Genomic DNA, 15870 nt, shown 5'->3' with positions numbered 1-15870 from the left:
AAGGAGTATATGGTGGACTACAGGAAACGGAGGGCCAAGCACGCCCCAATTCACAGAGACTGGGTTGTATTAGAGCGCATCGAGCTTCAAGTTCCTCTGTGTCCACATCACTAAGGACCTATCACAGTCCAAACACACCAACACAGTCATGAAGAGGGCACAACAACACCTCTTCCCCCTCAGGAGGGTGAAAAGATTTTGCCATTGGCCCTCAGTTCCTTAAGTTCCACAGCTGCACCATTAAGAGCAGCTTGACTGGCTGCATCACTGCTTGGTATGGCAACTGCTCGGCATTCAACCGCAAGGCGCTATAGAGGGTAGTGCGTATGGCCCAGTACATCACTGGGGCTGAGCTTCCTGCCATCCAGGACCTCTATACCAGGCCATGTCAGAAGAAGGCCCAAAAAATGGTCACTTTTACCCCTACCCACATGTACATACTATATTACGTCAACTACCTCGTACCCCTGCACATTGACTCGGTACTGGTACTCCTTGTATATTTCCTTTTTTTTGTGCAAATATTTGTCTTACTTTTTAAGTTTACACTGTTGGGAATGGGCTCGTAAGTATGCATTTCACTGTCAAGTCTTCACATGTTGTATTAGGCACATGTAACCAATAACAGTGATCTCAGTAAGTCCTACTCAGTAGATGACTCTGAAACATCCTACAGTAGGCCTAGGCCTAACAGTGTTTTCAATAATTCACAAAACTATGACAAAAACAATGACAAAACTTTGAAAGGAGGGGGGTTTCAATGAACTGCTTGGCCCCCAAAGCCTCTCCAAACACATGGAACCTTCTCAGTAGCCTATAATCAATCAACCATGCACCAAACATTTATTCTCATAAAGACTGCATGGTTTCTGACAGAGCACCTACTGACCATCTTGTGTATAAAGCTCTTATTTGCGAACAGGGCTTTGGTTTGCGGTGACACTAATGGTTTCTTATGCCGTGTTCAAAACAATTGGGAATTATGAAAAATACAAGGTCAAATCACGACGTCAGTGACGTTCAGGTCGGAAAGTCGGAGCTCTAGAAAGAGGCCTGAGTTCCTGAGTTCGATGATCCAGTCAGAGCTAGTTTTTTTTTCTCAATTTCCCAGTGGTTTTGAACGCACTGAAGTCGTAAGTCAGAGATTTCCGAGCTTTCAATGGCTTCTATGGCTGTGGCTAGATGGAGTACAGCTATGGACAGAAGTTACTTTACATAGCAGGTTAGGAGAATTAGGTTAAGGTTAGGAAAAGGGTTAGAGTTAGCTCAAATTCTACAGTTGTCCCCGACGCAACTAGATGGTGCTGTACCCCATCTAGCTACAACTGTAGAAGCCATCAGTTCCTGGGAAACCATCATTATCACCACAGGTGTGCTTTTATACCAGAGACGAAGAGGAAGCGAGACATCCCACTTCCTCATTTTTTCTGTTTCATTGGACATTTACAACAGAGTAGACTGGTGGGGAGAGCTATTGGAGGACGGGCTCAATGTAATGGCTGGAATGGGATTGATGGAACAGTATCAAACAATTATTATGACATGTAAACATCTTAATCTGCGTTCTAGTGTTATATTTGATCTGCACGTGCGCCAGCCTCCCTCTTACGCACGAGTTAAGTGAGTTTGGAAAAACTGAAAGCTTGCATCTTAGAAATAGTTTTCACGTCCAAATTGTATATGTCCGTACTCAAATAGGCTGAGCAAAAATAACATGTGGTAGAACGTTTATTCTGTATGGTGATTTTATGCATTTATTTAAGTCCCATCGGGTAGCCTGATTTCAGATGTGTCCATATAAAACAGGATTTTTAGGGAAATTGATATTCTTGAAAATAATTTAAACGTTTAAATTAACTTTTAAATTTGACTATCCACTCAAGTTTTCAAGATATGTAAGTTTTGAAATACAGCATCATATGATGCAAAATACATCATATGGGGCTGATTTCTGTACTTTGAAAGTTACATATCTTAATTTGAGTGCTGACAAGTAACACATTTTGGGACTATGTCAACAATGGACTAATGAAACAAATGCCAAAATGTAGTTTTTCGGTGCAGTTTACCTTTACCTTAAAGTAAACAGGAACTGGCCATTTTTTTCTCCAAATGTAAACAACTGTGTGAACTCTTCATTTATCCATTATCTTTGTTTATACCTTTTTGACATATTTCCCACTAATTGTGTCCCCATAGGAAACACTGACCAAAACGACCAAATTGTTGCTTCCCATTTACACATTTATTGGCAAAAATGCTAATATCAACTAATTGAAATGGTCTATCAACTAATTGAAATGATACAACTGACAATAACTTTCCAAATAATGATATGAGAAATCTGGAAAATCTCCTGTCTTCTCAGGGTTATGCCACGTTCACATCTTGGCGGAGTGCTGAGGGAATGCAAAAACCATTGCCTAATGCCGAAATGAATTGACAGGCAAAACCGCGGCCATGTTTGTTGCCATTTTCAGTGGAGCGTGACTTCAGATCGAGAACCAAGTTCAAAACACCTGGGTGGTCGGAACTCGGATGCTCGGCGCTCGGATTTCCGACTCCAGTGTGTTCAAACAACTAGGAATTTACGAGGTCAAATCATGACGTCAGTGAAATTCAGGTCGGAAAGTCGGGGCTCTCGAAAGAGGCCCGAGTTCCCGAATTGGATGACAATTCAAAACGATTATGCCCAATCGGAGCTCGTATTTTTCCGAGTTCCCAGTTGGTTTGAACGTGGCATTAGCGAGCTAACGTAACAATGACATCGCCAACAGGTGTGATCGGGGACTTCGATTTGAGAAGTTGTTTCTGCCTTTCTTCATACTGTACTACCAATTACTAGTTGGATGAGCGTTCAAGTGCATTTTCCCCATCGAATTTACACGTTTTTCCCGTCATATTTACAAGTTCCCGACATGACATGAATGCAACATTAGTATCGGCGAATCACAGTGTGTGTTGCTCGATGGTCGCCATTAGAGTGGATGCACCCGATTTACGCCCGGGCCATTCTGGAACCATCCACGGGGCGAGCGGAGTTCTCATTCGTCCAGTGACATTGAACTGAAAGTTCCGGTCAAGCCTACTGACAAACTAAATCAACTGCACCCTAAACTGCGAATACGTTTTTTTATTTTTTTTATTAGCCAACCGAATGGATTGATCTTCAGAAGCAAGTGTAACAGTGAGTACGTTTTACTTTACTAAACGTAGGTAACCAGGCAGGTTAATTGTAATATATTCTTATTTTGTATTGTGTTGCATAACAGACCGGTAGCGAAGAGTTGTCACTTGCCTGTTTTGTTCTTGTTGTGACAGCTATCTAGAGCAAGACTGCTGCTTTTAGCTAGCTGGCTAGTTTGCTAACTCGCTACAATCTGTGTTTGATCAAAGTTGTTGACTAAAGGTAACATTATAAGCAAGAGGCTATAATTGGCATTTTGTTGTCTTGGTTCTCAGATTGTACATTTTTGTCAGCTAGCTTAACCAAAGATATTAGAGAAAGGATTGGTTTAACAAGCTAACCTTAATGTTGTTTGCAACTAGAAATAATAGGTCTCTAGGCCACTTCATAATAAATAACTATTAGTTGAAGCAGGTGTGTCGCTGTAGTGCTGGGTAGGCACAAAAGCCTGCACACACTTTAGTGGTCACCAGGTGCTGACCTCGTGTGTCAGTTGAGTTTTTTAAAGAATCCGCTGATCAGGGCTTGACATTAACTTTTTGAGCTACTTGTAAAACATTTTTTTTTACTTGTCCAAAAGCTCAAGTCACTTGTTGTCCCCCCCCCCCACCCAAAATGTTTATATGTGTATATATATGTAACTAAGCTAGCCGTTTCACATCAAATCAAATGTATTTATTTATATAGCCCTTCGTACATCAGCTGATATCTCAAAGTGCTGTACAGAAACCCAGCCTAAAACCCCAAACAGCAAGCAATGCAGGTGTAGAAGCACGGTGGCTAGGAAAAACTCCCTAGAAAGGCCAAAACCTAGGAAGAAACCTAGAGAGGAACCAGGCTATGTGGGGTGGCCAGTCCTCTTCTGGCTGTGCCGGGTGGAGATTATAACAGAACATGGCCAAGATGTTCAAATGTTCATAAATGACCAGCATGGTCGTATAATAATAAGGCAGAACAGTTGAAACTGGAGCAGAAGCACGGTCAGATGGACTGGGGACAGCAAGGATTCATCATGTCAGGTAGTCCTGGGGCATGGTCCTAGGGCTCAGATCCTCCGAGAGAGAGAGAGAGAGAAAGAAGGAGAGAATTAGAGAACGCACACTTAGATTCACACAGGACACCGAATAGGACAGGAGAAGTACTCCAGATATAACAAACTGACCCTAGCCCCCCGACACATAAACTACTGGAGGCTGAGACAGGAGTGGTCAGGAGACACTGTGGCCCCATCCGAGGACACCCCCGGACAGGGCCAAACAGGAAGGATATAACCCCACCCACTTTGCCAAAGCACAGCCCCCACACCACTAGAGGGATATCTTCAACCACCAACTTACCATCCTGAGACAGGGCTGAGTATAGCCCACAAAGATCTCCGCCATGGCACAACCCAAGGGGGGGGCGCCAACCCAGACAGGATGACCACATCAGTGAATCAACCCACTCAGGTGACGCACCCCTTCCAGGGACGGCATGAGAGAGCCCCAGTAAGCCAGTGACTCAGCCCCTGTAATAGGGTTAGAGGCAGAGAATCCCAGTGGAAAGAGGGGAACCGGCCAGGCAGAGAGAGCAAGGGCGGTTCGTTGCTCCAGAGCCTTTCCGTTCACCTTCCCACTCCTGGGCCAGACTACACTCAATCATATGACCCACTGAAGAGATGAGTCTTCAGTAAAGACTTAAAGGTTGATACCGAGTTTGCGTCTCTGACATGGGTAGGCAGACTGGGTAGGCAGACATATATATATATATATATATATATATATATATATATGTTATATATGTGTATGTAACGGATGTGAAATGGCTAGCTTAGTTAGCGGTGGTGCGCGCTAATTAGCGTTTCAATCAGTGACGTCACTTTCTCTGAGACCTTGAAGTAGTAGTTCCCCTTGCTCTGCAAAAGCAGCGGATTTTGTGGAGCGATGGGTAACGATGCTTCGTGGGTGACTGTTGTTGATGTGTGCAGAGGGTCCCTGGTTCGCGCCCGGGTATGGAATGGTCTAAAGTTATACTGTTACATTGGTGCTGTTGACCTGGATCACTGGTTGCTGTGGAAAAGGAGGAGGTCAAAAGGGGGGTGAGTGTAACGGATGTGAAACGGCTAGCTTAGTTAGCGGTGGTGCGCGCTCTAGCGACTCCTGTGGCAGGCCGGGCACAGTGCACGCTGACACGGTCGCCAGGTGTATAGTGTTTCATCCTACACATTGGTGCGGCTGGCTTCCAGATTAAGTGTGCATTGTGTCAAGAAGAAGTGCGGCTGGGTTGTGTTTCGGAGGACGCACGGCTCTCGACCTTCGCCTCTCCTTAGTCCGTACGAGAGTTGCAGGGATGAGACAAGACTGTAACTACCAATTGGATATCATGAAATAGGGAGAAAAGTAAATAAATAAGCTACGTGGTGAGTTGATGCCTATTCGGCAGCTAGTAAGCTAGGTGAATTGATCAGACTACTTTGTATGTGTTTGTTGGCTAACTTGTACTTTACAAAGTTGTTGGAACGTTACACAAATTATACCCTTGGTAGCCTATAAAATATTGCAACATTACAATTAGCCTACAACCAAATACGTTTTAGTGTCTTTAATAAATAATTCCCTCCCAGGGCTTGAAATTAAGGGCGTCCTGTCATCCCCGGGATTATGATAAATAAGTATATGGTTTAAAACGGACTCTAGGACAACAGATCCAAAATTCATACAACCCATGCACCTATTAGATGTTTTTTTTTTTTTTTTACAATGAGGCTGATGCAACGTTTAGCTTATAATGTTGATCAAGTTTGATTTCTTTATGTTATAAACTCAACAATGTGCACATGTCTGCAGGCTACCTGCGAATGTTTCCAAAATGCATTTAGTGGAAATCAACACTTCTCAAAAGTGCACTGCACGCATAAACTGTTTCATGTGACAGATTAAAATCGTTTTTAGAAATCTAGAAAGAGGGAGATCTGAGGATGCCGTAACTAACATGGGTTACTAGTATGATTAGGATTATGCCTTTGGCTGCTGGACAATAAAATAATGTTGTTTTGAAAACCAATAGAATATGAGGAAAATGCTTGTTTCAATGGCATATAAAGTGTTTATAAAACATTTCTATGGCCGTATTTTGGCTAGGCTACTTCGAATCACAGTAAGACATGCTTCATAAAACGTCCAGGTTTTAAACAAATACGTTTTACTGTTAAATAAATAGTTAAATGCTGACCATCTCCCCTCAAATTCAAGGTGGGTGATGTGCGGTGTGCAACAGGCACTATTCTTCACACTCCGGTCTTGTGACCATGAACGAACCTTGAGGATGTTGACAGAATCAAGCCTTCAGACTTTAATGTTAATTATCCCATTTATATTTGTCTAACATGACTGGTGTTTAGCCTATATTTATGTAATTAAAAGTGTAAATACATTTTTATGGCACCTCCCACGTCAGCATGGTTTGGACATGAGGCTTGTATGCATATCACCTACGCTTTCACACCTTTTTATTTATATTGGGCCTACATGAAAAAAATATTTAAATATTATTCCATGATGCAATTCTGATCGGAGTAATTGTTTGATATTGTGAGTGATTTTTACTTTTTCAGGACAAGAGGACAAGTGTTCGGTCAAAGTCCATTGTTTCACATCATTTGATCAATCTAATCACTTCTCTATCAGATTACAATAAAGTGTGTGGACACAAATGAGGGCTTGTCACAATATTCCTGTCCTGTATTGAATATTTCAGGATTAGCCTACCACTTGAATGAGGTTAGGAGCTTAGCATACAGTAGCTACAGAATTGTTAGCTTGTGTAAAAATACGGCAGCAATTTTTCAACTAACCTTTACGTAGCGAGAACATTACTTCCTCTCAACTTGGAAGTTACCAGTGTCTTCTCATCTCCCATCGCTAGTTGCAAGAGGAATGTAAGAATTTAGAAAATGCTCCATTAATTAAATGTAATACATTTTTACTCCATGAGGTAATCCAATAGTGTGTACGCTGCCATATTGTCTATTTCAGATCTTCTCGTATTGCTCAGGACAGGTTGGTGTTCGAGCAAAAATGTATTTAATTTATTAACTAAGCATTTTTTTATTCTTCCGTTCCACCTGCAACTAGCGATGGTAGACGAAGACACCGGTAGCTTGTTGAGAGGAAGTAACTTTCTTGTTATGTGAAGGTTAGTTAAAAAAGTTCTGCCGAGGCTTTACACTAGCTAAGCTGTAACGGATGTGGAACATTCTCATATCACGTGACTTTTCTGTAGCTAGGGCTTGGCACAGCTGTGGCAGGTGAAATTGCTTCCTGCACAATCCTGTATGATATTTAGTTTGTCTCCTTTGTAAATTGAACCTAGGCCATGCCATAGTGTAGAGTAGTCTTGTGAAGAAGCTGGCTGCTCTCACACTTAAGAAGTCAATTGCAGCAATTCCCCCTCGCCCCTTTTCCCACTTTACTGCTTTTCTCACTATACTATCATTTTCTTCCAGTTCTTGTCAACATGTCCAAGTTTTGAAATTGACCGTGCCCAGTGTAAGAGAGCATCCCCCACCCCTAAGACCCACATGTGTATCATCTTCTTCAAGTTCGACCCTCGGCCTGCATCCAAAAATGCCTACAGGTAAGGCCTCTTCTCCTTGCCTCTGTACTATATTTAAGTAATAATGCCCGAGAAGCCGGTGCTTGGAGGATATATTGGCACTGGTGTTGTTAGGCCCCAAACAAAGTTGAGGGTTACAAACATTTTCAAATAATGATTGACAAATTTTCATGAACTTTATTTTGATGAATTTATTCATACTATTTTTTGTACATAATGTTGCCGCTACCGTCTCTTATGACCGAAAATAACTTCTAGACATCAGGACTGCTATTTCTCACCACAGACTAGCAGAATTATATATATTTTTCTTTCATGACTCTGACGAGCCCGAAGCAAAGGATATACTGCTTCCTCGGGAACAGGCCCCGATACCCGTGATCTGCATGAAGAGGAGGCCATTCTGCCTCCTGAGAATTCGTAGGCAATCAAATAATCCCACACTTCCATCCATTCTGCTCGCAAACGTGCAGTCTTTGGAGAATAAAATTGACGAGTTCCACGGAAGATTAAGCTTCCAACCAGACATTAAAAACTGTAACATTGTATGCTTCACGGAGTCGTGGCTGAACGACAATATCAACATACAGCTGGCTGGTTATACGATGTACCGGCAGGATAGAACAGCGGCGTCAGGTATGACAAGGGGCGGCGGACTATGTATTTTTGTAAATGACAGCTGGTGCACGATATCTAAGGAAGTCTCGAGTTACTGCTCGCCAGAGGTAGAGTATCTCATGATAAGCTGTAGACCACACAACCTACCGAGAGTTTTCACCTGTATTCTTTGTAGCGGTTTACATACCACCACAGTCAGAGGCTGGCACTAACACAGCATTGAATGAGCTGTATTCCACCATAGGCAAACAAGAAAACCCTCACCCAGAGATGGCGCTCCTAGTAGCTGGGGACTTTAATGCAGGAAAACTTAAATCCGTTTACCAAAATTCTATCAGCATGTTAAATGTGCAACCAGAGGAAAAATAACTCTGGACCACCTATACTCCACACACAGAGACTGATGCAAAGCGCTCTTTCTCGCCCTCCATTTGGCAAATCTGACCATAATTCTATCCTGATTCCTGCTTAAAAGGAAAAATTAAAGCAGGAAGAACCAGTGGCTAGATCAATAAAAAAGTGGTCAGAGGAAACAGATGCTAAGCTACAGGATTGTTTTGCTAGCACAGACTAGAATATGTTCCGGGATTCCTCCGATGGCATCGAGAAGTACACTACATCAGTCACTGGCCTCATCAATAAGTGCATCGATGATGATGTCGTCCCCACAGTGACTGTACATACATACCACAACCAAAAGCCATGGATTACAAGCAGCATCCACACTGAGCTAAAGGCTAGAGCTGCCGCTTTCAAGGAAGCTTATAAGAAATCCCACTATGCCCTCTGACAAACCATCAAACAGGCAAAGCGTCAATACAGGACTAATATCGAATCGTATTACACCTGCTCTGACGCTCGTCGGATGTGGCAGGGCTTGCAAACCATTAGACTGCAAACCATTAGACTACAGCCGAGAGCTGCCTAGTGACATGAGCTTACCAGACAAGCTAAACTACTTCTATGCTCGCTTCGAGGCAAATGACACTGAGACATGCATGAGGGCACCAGCTGTTCCGGATGACTGTGTGATCACGCTCTCCGTAGCCAATGTGAGTGAGACCTTTAAACAGGTCAACATTCACAAGGCCACAGGGCCAGATGGATTACCAGGATGTGTTCTGCGAGCATGTGCTGACCAACTTGGCAAGTGTCTTCACTGATATTTTCAACCTCTCCCTGTCCGATTCTGTAATACCAACATGCTTTAAGCAGGCCACCATAGTCCCTGTGCCCAAGAACACTAAGGTAACCTGCCTAAACGACTACCGACCCGTAGCACTCACGTCTGTTGCCATGAAGTGCTTTGAAAGGCTGGTCAGGGCTCACATCAACACTATCATCCCAGAAACCCTAGACCCAGTCCAATTTGCATACCGTCCCATACAGATCCACAGATTATGTAATCTCTATTGCACTCCACACTGCCCTTTCCCACCAGAACAAAAGGAACACCTACATGAGAATGCTGTTCGTTGACTACAGCTCAGCGTTCAACACCATAGTGCCCTCAAAGCTCACCAATAAGCTAAGAACCCCGGGACTAAACACCTCCCGCAACTGGATCCTGGACTTACTGACAGGCCGCCCCCAGGTGGTAAGGGTAGGTAACGACACATCCGCCACGCTGATCCTCAACACAGGGGACCCTCAGGGATGCGTGCTCAGTCCCCTACTGAACTCCCTGTTCACTCATGACTGCACTCATGACTGCATGGCCAAGCACGACTCCAACACCATAATTACATCTGCCGATGACACAACAGTGGTAGGCTGATCACCGACAACAACAAGACAGCCTATAGGGAGGAGGTCAGAGACCTGGCCATGTGGTGCCATGACAACAACCTCCCTCTCAACGTGATGAAGACAAAAGAGATGATTGTCGACTACAGGACATAGAGAACCGAGCACGTGCCCATTCTCATCGACGGGGCTGCAGTGGAGCAAGTTGAGAGCAACAAACTATCATGGTCCAAGCACACCAAGGCAGTCATGAAGAGGGCACGACAAAACCTATTTCCCCTCAGGAGACTGAAAATGTTCTTCAGCTGCACAATCAAGAGCATGGTTGCATTACTGCCTGGTATGGCAACTGCTCGGCCTCCGACCGCAAGGCACTACAGAGGGTAGTGCGTATGGCGCAGTACGTCACTGGGGCCAAGCTTCCTGCCATCCAGGATCTCTATACCAGGTGGTGTCAGAGGAAGGCCCTAAAAATTGTCAAAGACTCCAGCCACCCGAGTCACTGTTCTCTCTGCTACCGCACGGCAAGCGGTACCTGAGTGCCAAGTCTAGGTCCAAAAGACTTCTAAACAGTTTCTACCCCCAAGCCATAAGACTCCTGAACATCTGGTCAAACAACATTTGCAGTGCCCCCCCCCCCCCCACTCACTCCCTTTTTACACCACTGCTACCCTCTTTTGTCTTCTATGCATAGTCACTTTAATAACTACCTACATGTACATACTACCTCAACTAACCGGTGCCCCCGCACACTGACTCTGTATCGGTACCGCCCTGTAAAAATTATCAATATTATTATTTTACTGCTGCTCTTTAATTACTTGTTACTTTTATCTCTTATTCTTGTCCATAAATACATTTTTTAAATGCATTGTTGTTTTTTAAATTTGATTCCTCTCTCTCGTCCCCTACACATTCATTACTATGGGACAGTTCTGAATAGTGAATTTGAATATTGAAACAATGTTGCAAATGTCAGAGACAGTAAGGTTTATACAAATCTCCGCTGTTGAAAACTAAATGTTGGTCTAAATGAAATGGGTGATAGTGTCTCTCTGCTTTTTATAGTGGAGATCAAGTTTATAAATTGCCTGGATGGTCTGATGAGACAGTGGATTGCTCAGTCAGATGGAACAGAGATTTAGCCTGTGGTAACTTGTGGAATAGTCACCGGCTGGAATGCTCTTTTAACCAATCAGGATTAGGCCCACCCGTTTTATAAATTACCAGACTTTTTCCATATTGCCTAGTCTGGACTGCTCTCATTTGACCTCATAACTTCAGGCCTATATTCAGACGGTGGTTTAAAAAGATGTACACCTCCAGATGTTGAGCTCAAATTGAATTTTAAAAAGATATCGTAGCGTTGAGTTAGATGCAGCGGACATTCTTCCCATCTCTTGATGCATTTTTTTCCTCCAATTATTATACCCTGCTCCCTCAGATGCGTTAGGCTAGTGTAGCATCTCCAATCTGATGTAGCACCCAAAGCAGAGTAGCAATGATAAGAACCCTAGAGAATCTGTGGTGCTGTCTCACTGGAGGTCTTCAAAGCTAGCCTGAATCCAAATTGAATTGCTCCGTTTCACTTCACAATTTCAATGAAACGGAACAATTCAGTTTGGATGCAGGCAAATTCAAAGCCTTCCATGTTGGTCTAAAGCTCTGCGGAACACCATCTAGGGCTACCATCGGCTAACCTTTACTACAGTCACTGCTGATTTATCTCAGTGAATGTCCTTGAAGGCCAATGGTAGAGGAGCAGTCAATGTAATTTAAAGCCCTGTTTATAATAATCCCTTGGGATCTGTGGAGCTCTCTCTACCTGGCCAGGGTCTATCTCTGCCTTTGCCTATGGGGAGATTGCCCTAGCCTAAGGCAATCACAGTGGCGGTGTGTTAACAATGACTCACTCTGGACCCACAGGATACGTGTAACTTATAGGCCTAGCATCCTTGTGGTTGAATTAGTGCATGTAGGTTATGTCAGTGAGGGGAATGGCAAAATAATGCAAGAATGCTAAATTCCTCTTGAGTGACTGGTTTTCTTCCATGCACCCAATGCCCCCAACATACCTGCCTGACAACTATGTTCGGTTTTGAATTCCAATTAGGTCTATGTATTGCGTCACCATCATGATTAGCACTTTCCCTTGCAATATGAGACTCATCGATGGGAGGTATCTTGCTGAAATATTAGCTTAGCATTCCCGTTGACTTCGTCTCAAACGTATACCCTTTTTTTGTAAGTAAGGAATAATTGACATGAATAAATTATGTAATCATTCTCTACAATCGCATTCTCTGCATGGCTGTACCCTGTTGGTTTTCTTGTTTCTCTCCTAGTGATTCCCATAGGCTCAGATGGATAAACAGATGGATGCTCTGCTCTTTCCTGTGTAAAATCATTAGTGCTTGCTTTGTTTCGGGGACAGCGTCATAGACTCTTGGGGCACACGTGTCACCGCAACCGGCTTCGCGTCATTAGCCTTTGATGCACAGAGGTTGACCCCGATCAGGTCAATTTGTTCTTAAAGAATCCACCTCCCTCTGAACAAGATTCATGGGAGACGCTGTCTGCCGTGAAGGCCCAGAAGAAAGGATACAATTATTTTTTATGTCATTATAGTTCAGTGACTCATTTCTGTGCCGTACTCCGCGAATAAATGCCTCTCTCAGTGGAACTATTTAATCGCTTTGACCGGTGACCCTGTCATGGCAACTAATACGTCTCAGGTAGTTTGCTCTGACGAGGGACGTCGTGGAACACAAACATGCGCGGTGCATGTTCTGTGTGTCTAATGAATGCATATCATTATCTGGGAACAGTGTGTATACCTGACTGGATATTGCTGTTATCTCAGGTTAGATACTGTTCCAACCAGGGCTCTAAAGTGTGGTCAATTGGGTCACATATGCGACAAAAATATTTTTCTGTGTGACCTGCAGTTATAATTTGTGAGCACCAGTGACAATATTTGTATTTATTTTTTAGAATAATTGTTGTAATGATAAGGCTGTGCTGATGTTTCCTGAGCGCAGATTGATTAGTGTCATGCTTGCACCATTGCTACTGTTTATTTCTAGCACAAACCGTTCAAAAGATCTGACCAATATTAACCAGCGCATTGTTTTTGTCTTCCTGTTGAGGATTGGGTTGGCGCATTTTACATTCCTAAGCCATGTTGTGGGCTGTTCTAAATCTTTTCGCGGGCCTTTAACCATTTTGTTTTACACTTTGTTCAGTCATGTTTTTTTTTTTTACCTCATTAGCTAGTTGTCTACACAAACGTTACGCTCTTGAAGAGACGGTGTACATTATTCGATGTAATGCATGTTAGTAGGAAAATAGTGCTTTAACATAATGTCGAAACCTAATTAATATTCCACAAATGACTATTTATTTCAATGACTGTTTTTTTGTATCAACATTTTTGCTTTTTATAAATAACAAATGTATTTACAGGGTTCTATATTCATTTCTAGGGGACAACATGTGCTTCAGAATTAGCGAGAATTCATTTAGGCTACAGTGCCTTCAAGAAGTATTCATACCCCTTATTTTTTCGTGTTACAGCCTAAATTATAAATGGATTAAATTGTTGCTGGTTTCTCACCCATCTACCGTACACACAATACCACATACTGAAAAAGTGAAAACATTTTCCAGTCCCTGCCGCTGAATGTATCCCCATAGCATGGTGTTGCCACCACCATGCTTCACGGTAGGGATGGTGTTAGACGGCTGATGAGCTGTGCTTGGTTTTCTTTAGACATAGCGCTTTGCATTCAGGCCAAATAATCTGAAAGTAATAACCTTATGTTTTGTCTTTCACATGCCTTTTGGAAAATTCCAAAGCATGCTGTTGTGCATTTTTCTCAGGATTGGCTTCTGTCAGGCCACTCCCAAAAGCCCAGATTGGTGTAGTGCTGTAGAGAGGAACTCTGTAGTTCTGTCAGATTGGTCATTGGGTTCTTGGTCACCTCCCTGACCAAAGTCCTTGCCTGGTTGATGAGTTTGTTTTGACAACCAGCTCTAGGCAAAGTCTGGGTGGTTCCATATTTTTCCTAATGATGGAATAGTAGGTGTGCGCATGTTGATTTTTGTCCACCCACATCTGACACAATCAGGACATGCAGGCTGAAATATGAACCAACTATATTGGGGTACTGCAGCGCCAAGTCTAGGACCATAAGGTTTCTTAACAGCTTATACCCCAAGCCATAAAACTGCTGAACAGCTAACGAAATGGCTACCCGGACTATTTGCATTGTACCCCCCCCCCCCACACACACACACACACACCCTTTTGTTTTACGCTGCTGCTACTTGCTGTTTATTATCTATTATCACTTTATTCCTACCTACATGTACATATTTCCTCGACTAGTCTGTACCTCCGCATATTGACTTGGTACCGGTACCCCCTGTATATAGCCAAGTTATTTTATTGTTGCTCTTCTTTTTTAATTATTATTTTATTTTTTACTTTTGTTTATTTATTAATTATTTTTTCTTTTAAATCTTAATTTTCTTAACTACATTGTTGGTTAAGGTCTTGTAAGTAAGCATTTCACGGTATTCGGAATTTGTTAATTTTGTAGTATTGGCTGGACCAGGGCACTGCCAGGGCTCAGTACCAAAGACAATCTTATCTGTTTTGTTTTGTTTTTCTGCCATGCATAATATGCAGTGGGCTATGTATTGTATAACGACACAATCCAACAAACATGTATTCTGTTTTTTGGGGGTGGGAGGGCTTAGGCTCATATATAGGCCTATGTATGAGTGCTAATATGTTTCACGTGCAACATTTGAAATGCTTTGACTTAATCATCATCTGAGAAAGCGCTGTCCATTTCATTATTTGGCTTTGAAACAACATCCAGTTTCAACCCATTGTTGAACTGCTTTCTTTAAATTGATCGTCACAGTGAGGTCAAAAAGTGTAGCCTAACTGTGAGTTTTAAAAGCATGATACTGTTTTGCTGATGTGATTTTCAATTGTATTTGTATTGATGTCAGAGTGGTTAGAGGGACAATAGAGCCCTGAGCACCAGGCCATTAATGGTTAGGGTACTCTCAATACATGTCCAGAGGGTGTAAGAGATTACCGTGACTCAATGGTCACATGGAATTTGACTGTGGTCATGACTGCCCTAGCTATGAATACTTTCTGAGGGCTCTAATCGATAAAAAAAATCGACAAAGTTAAACACCAATGCAATTTTAATTTAGAGCCCTGGTTACAACTGTAGGTTATATTATAGGCCAACACATGTTGTATAAATACATTGACCCTACATTGCCTCGTAGAGCCAAAACAAAACAAGTCAAGATAGACTAAGTTTCACAGGGAACTTAATGGTGTTCGCTGTGACATTCAGTATAGGCTACTACTGCAAACCTCATCACTTAGGTCCCACTGCGAGCCCACCTCTCTCCCAACGCCACAGATCTACGACAGCTTCAGTTGCCTATTCGTATAGGGCAGCCAAACTGGGAGGAAAACCCCCACAATCGTGTGTGTGTGTGTTGGGCTGGCTGATGATTCATTGGACAGTAGCTGAACATTAATGTGAAGTCACTAAGTCATGCACTGTTGCCTTGCTAAATAAGTGACAGTTGTGCAGTGCTAGTAAAAAGTCGCCAGAGATTAATGTCAAATGCAGCATTAGCTACAGCAGTGATAGTCTGTCAGTGTGATGAGTGGCACATTAAGGCCC

The 15870-nt window shown here is 42.8% G+C and overlaps 1 protein-coding gene across 3 annotated transcripts in view; it reads left to right on the top strand.

Moving 5' to 3' along the window:
- The first annotated feature begins 2962 nt into the window (after nucleotides 1-2962).
- The window catches only part of LOC109881824 (transport and Golgi organization 2 homolog), a 57790-nt gene continuing 44882 nt past the window's right edge, over nucleotides 2963-15870 (top strand). Inside the window, exons 1-2 of one of the 3 annotated variants that reach the window (XM_020473946.2) lie at nucleotides 2963-3187; nucleotides 7671-7801. In XM_020473946.2, the coding sequence (XP_020329535.1) occupies nucleotides 7746-7801 (56 nt within the window). In that variant the 5' untranslated portion in view covers nucleotides 2963-3187; nucleotides 7671-7745. Of the gene's footprint in view, nucleotides 3213-7670; nucleotides 7802-15870 lie in introns of all 3 variants that reach the window. The other 2 variants (XM_020473930.2, XM_020473939.2) reach the window with 2 other exon arrangements.

The sequence above is a fragment of the Oncorhynchus kisutch genome, linkage group LG3 (genome assembly GCF_002021735.2).
Source record: "Oncorhynchus kisutch isolate 150728-3 linkage group LG3, Okis_V2, whole genome shotgun sequence".
Lineage (NCBI taxonomy): Eukaryota > Metazoa > Chordata > Actinopteri > Salmoniformes > Salmonidae > Oncorhynchus > Oncorhynchus kisutch.
The sequence above is the reverse complement of the archived record's forward strand: the minus strand, read 5'-3'. Positions and strand labels throughout refer to the sequence as shown.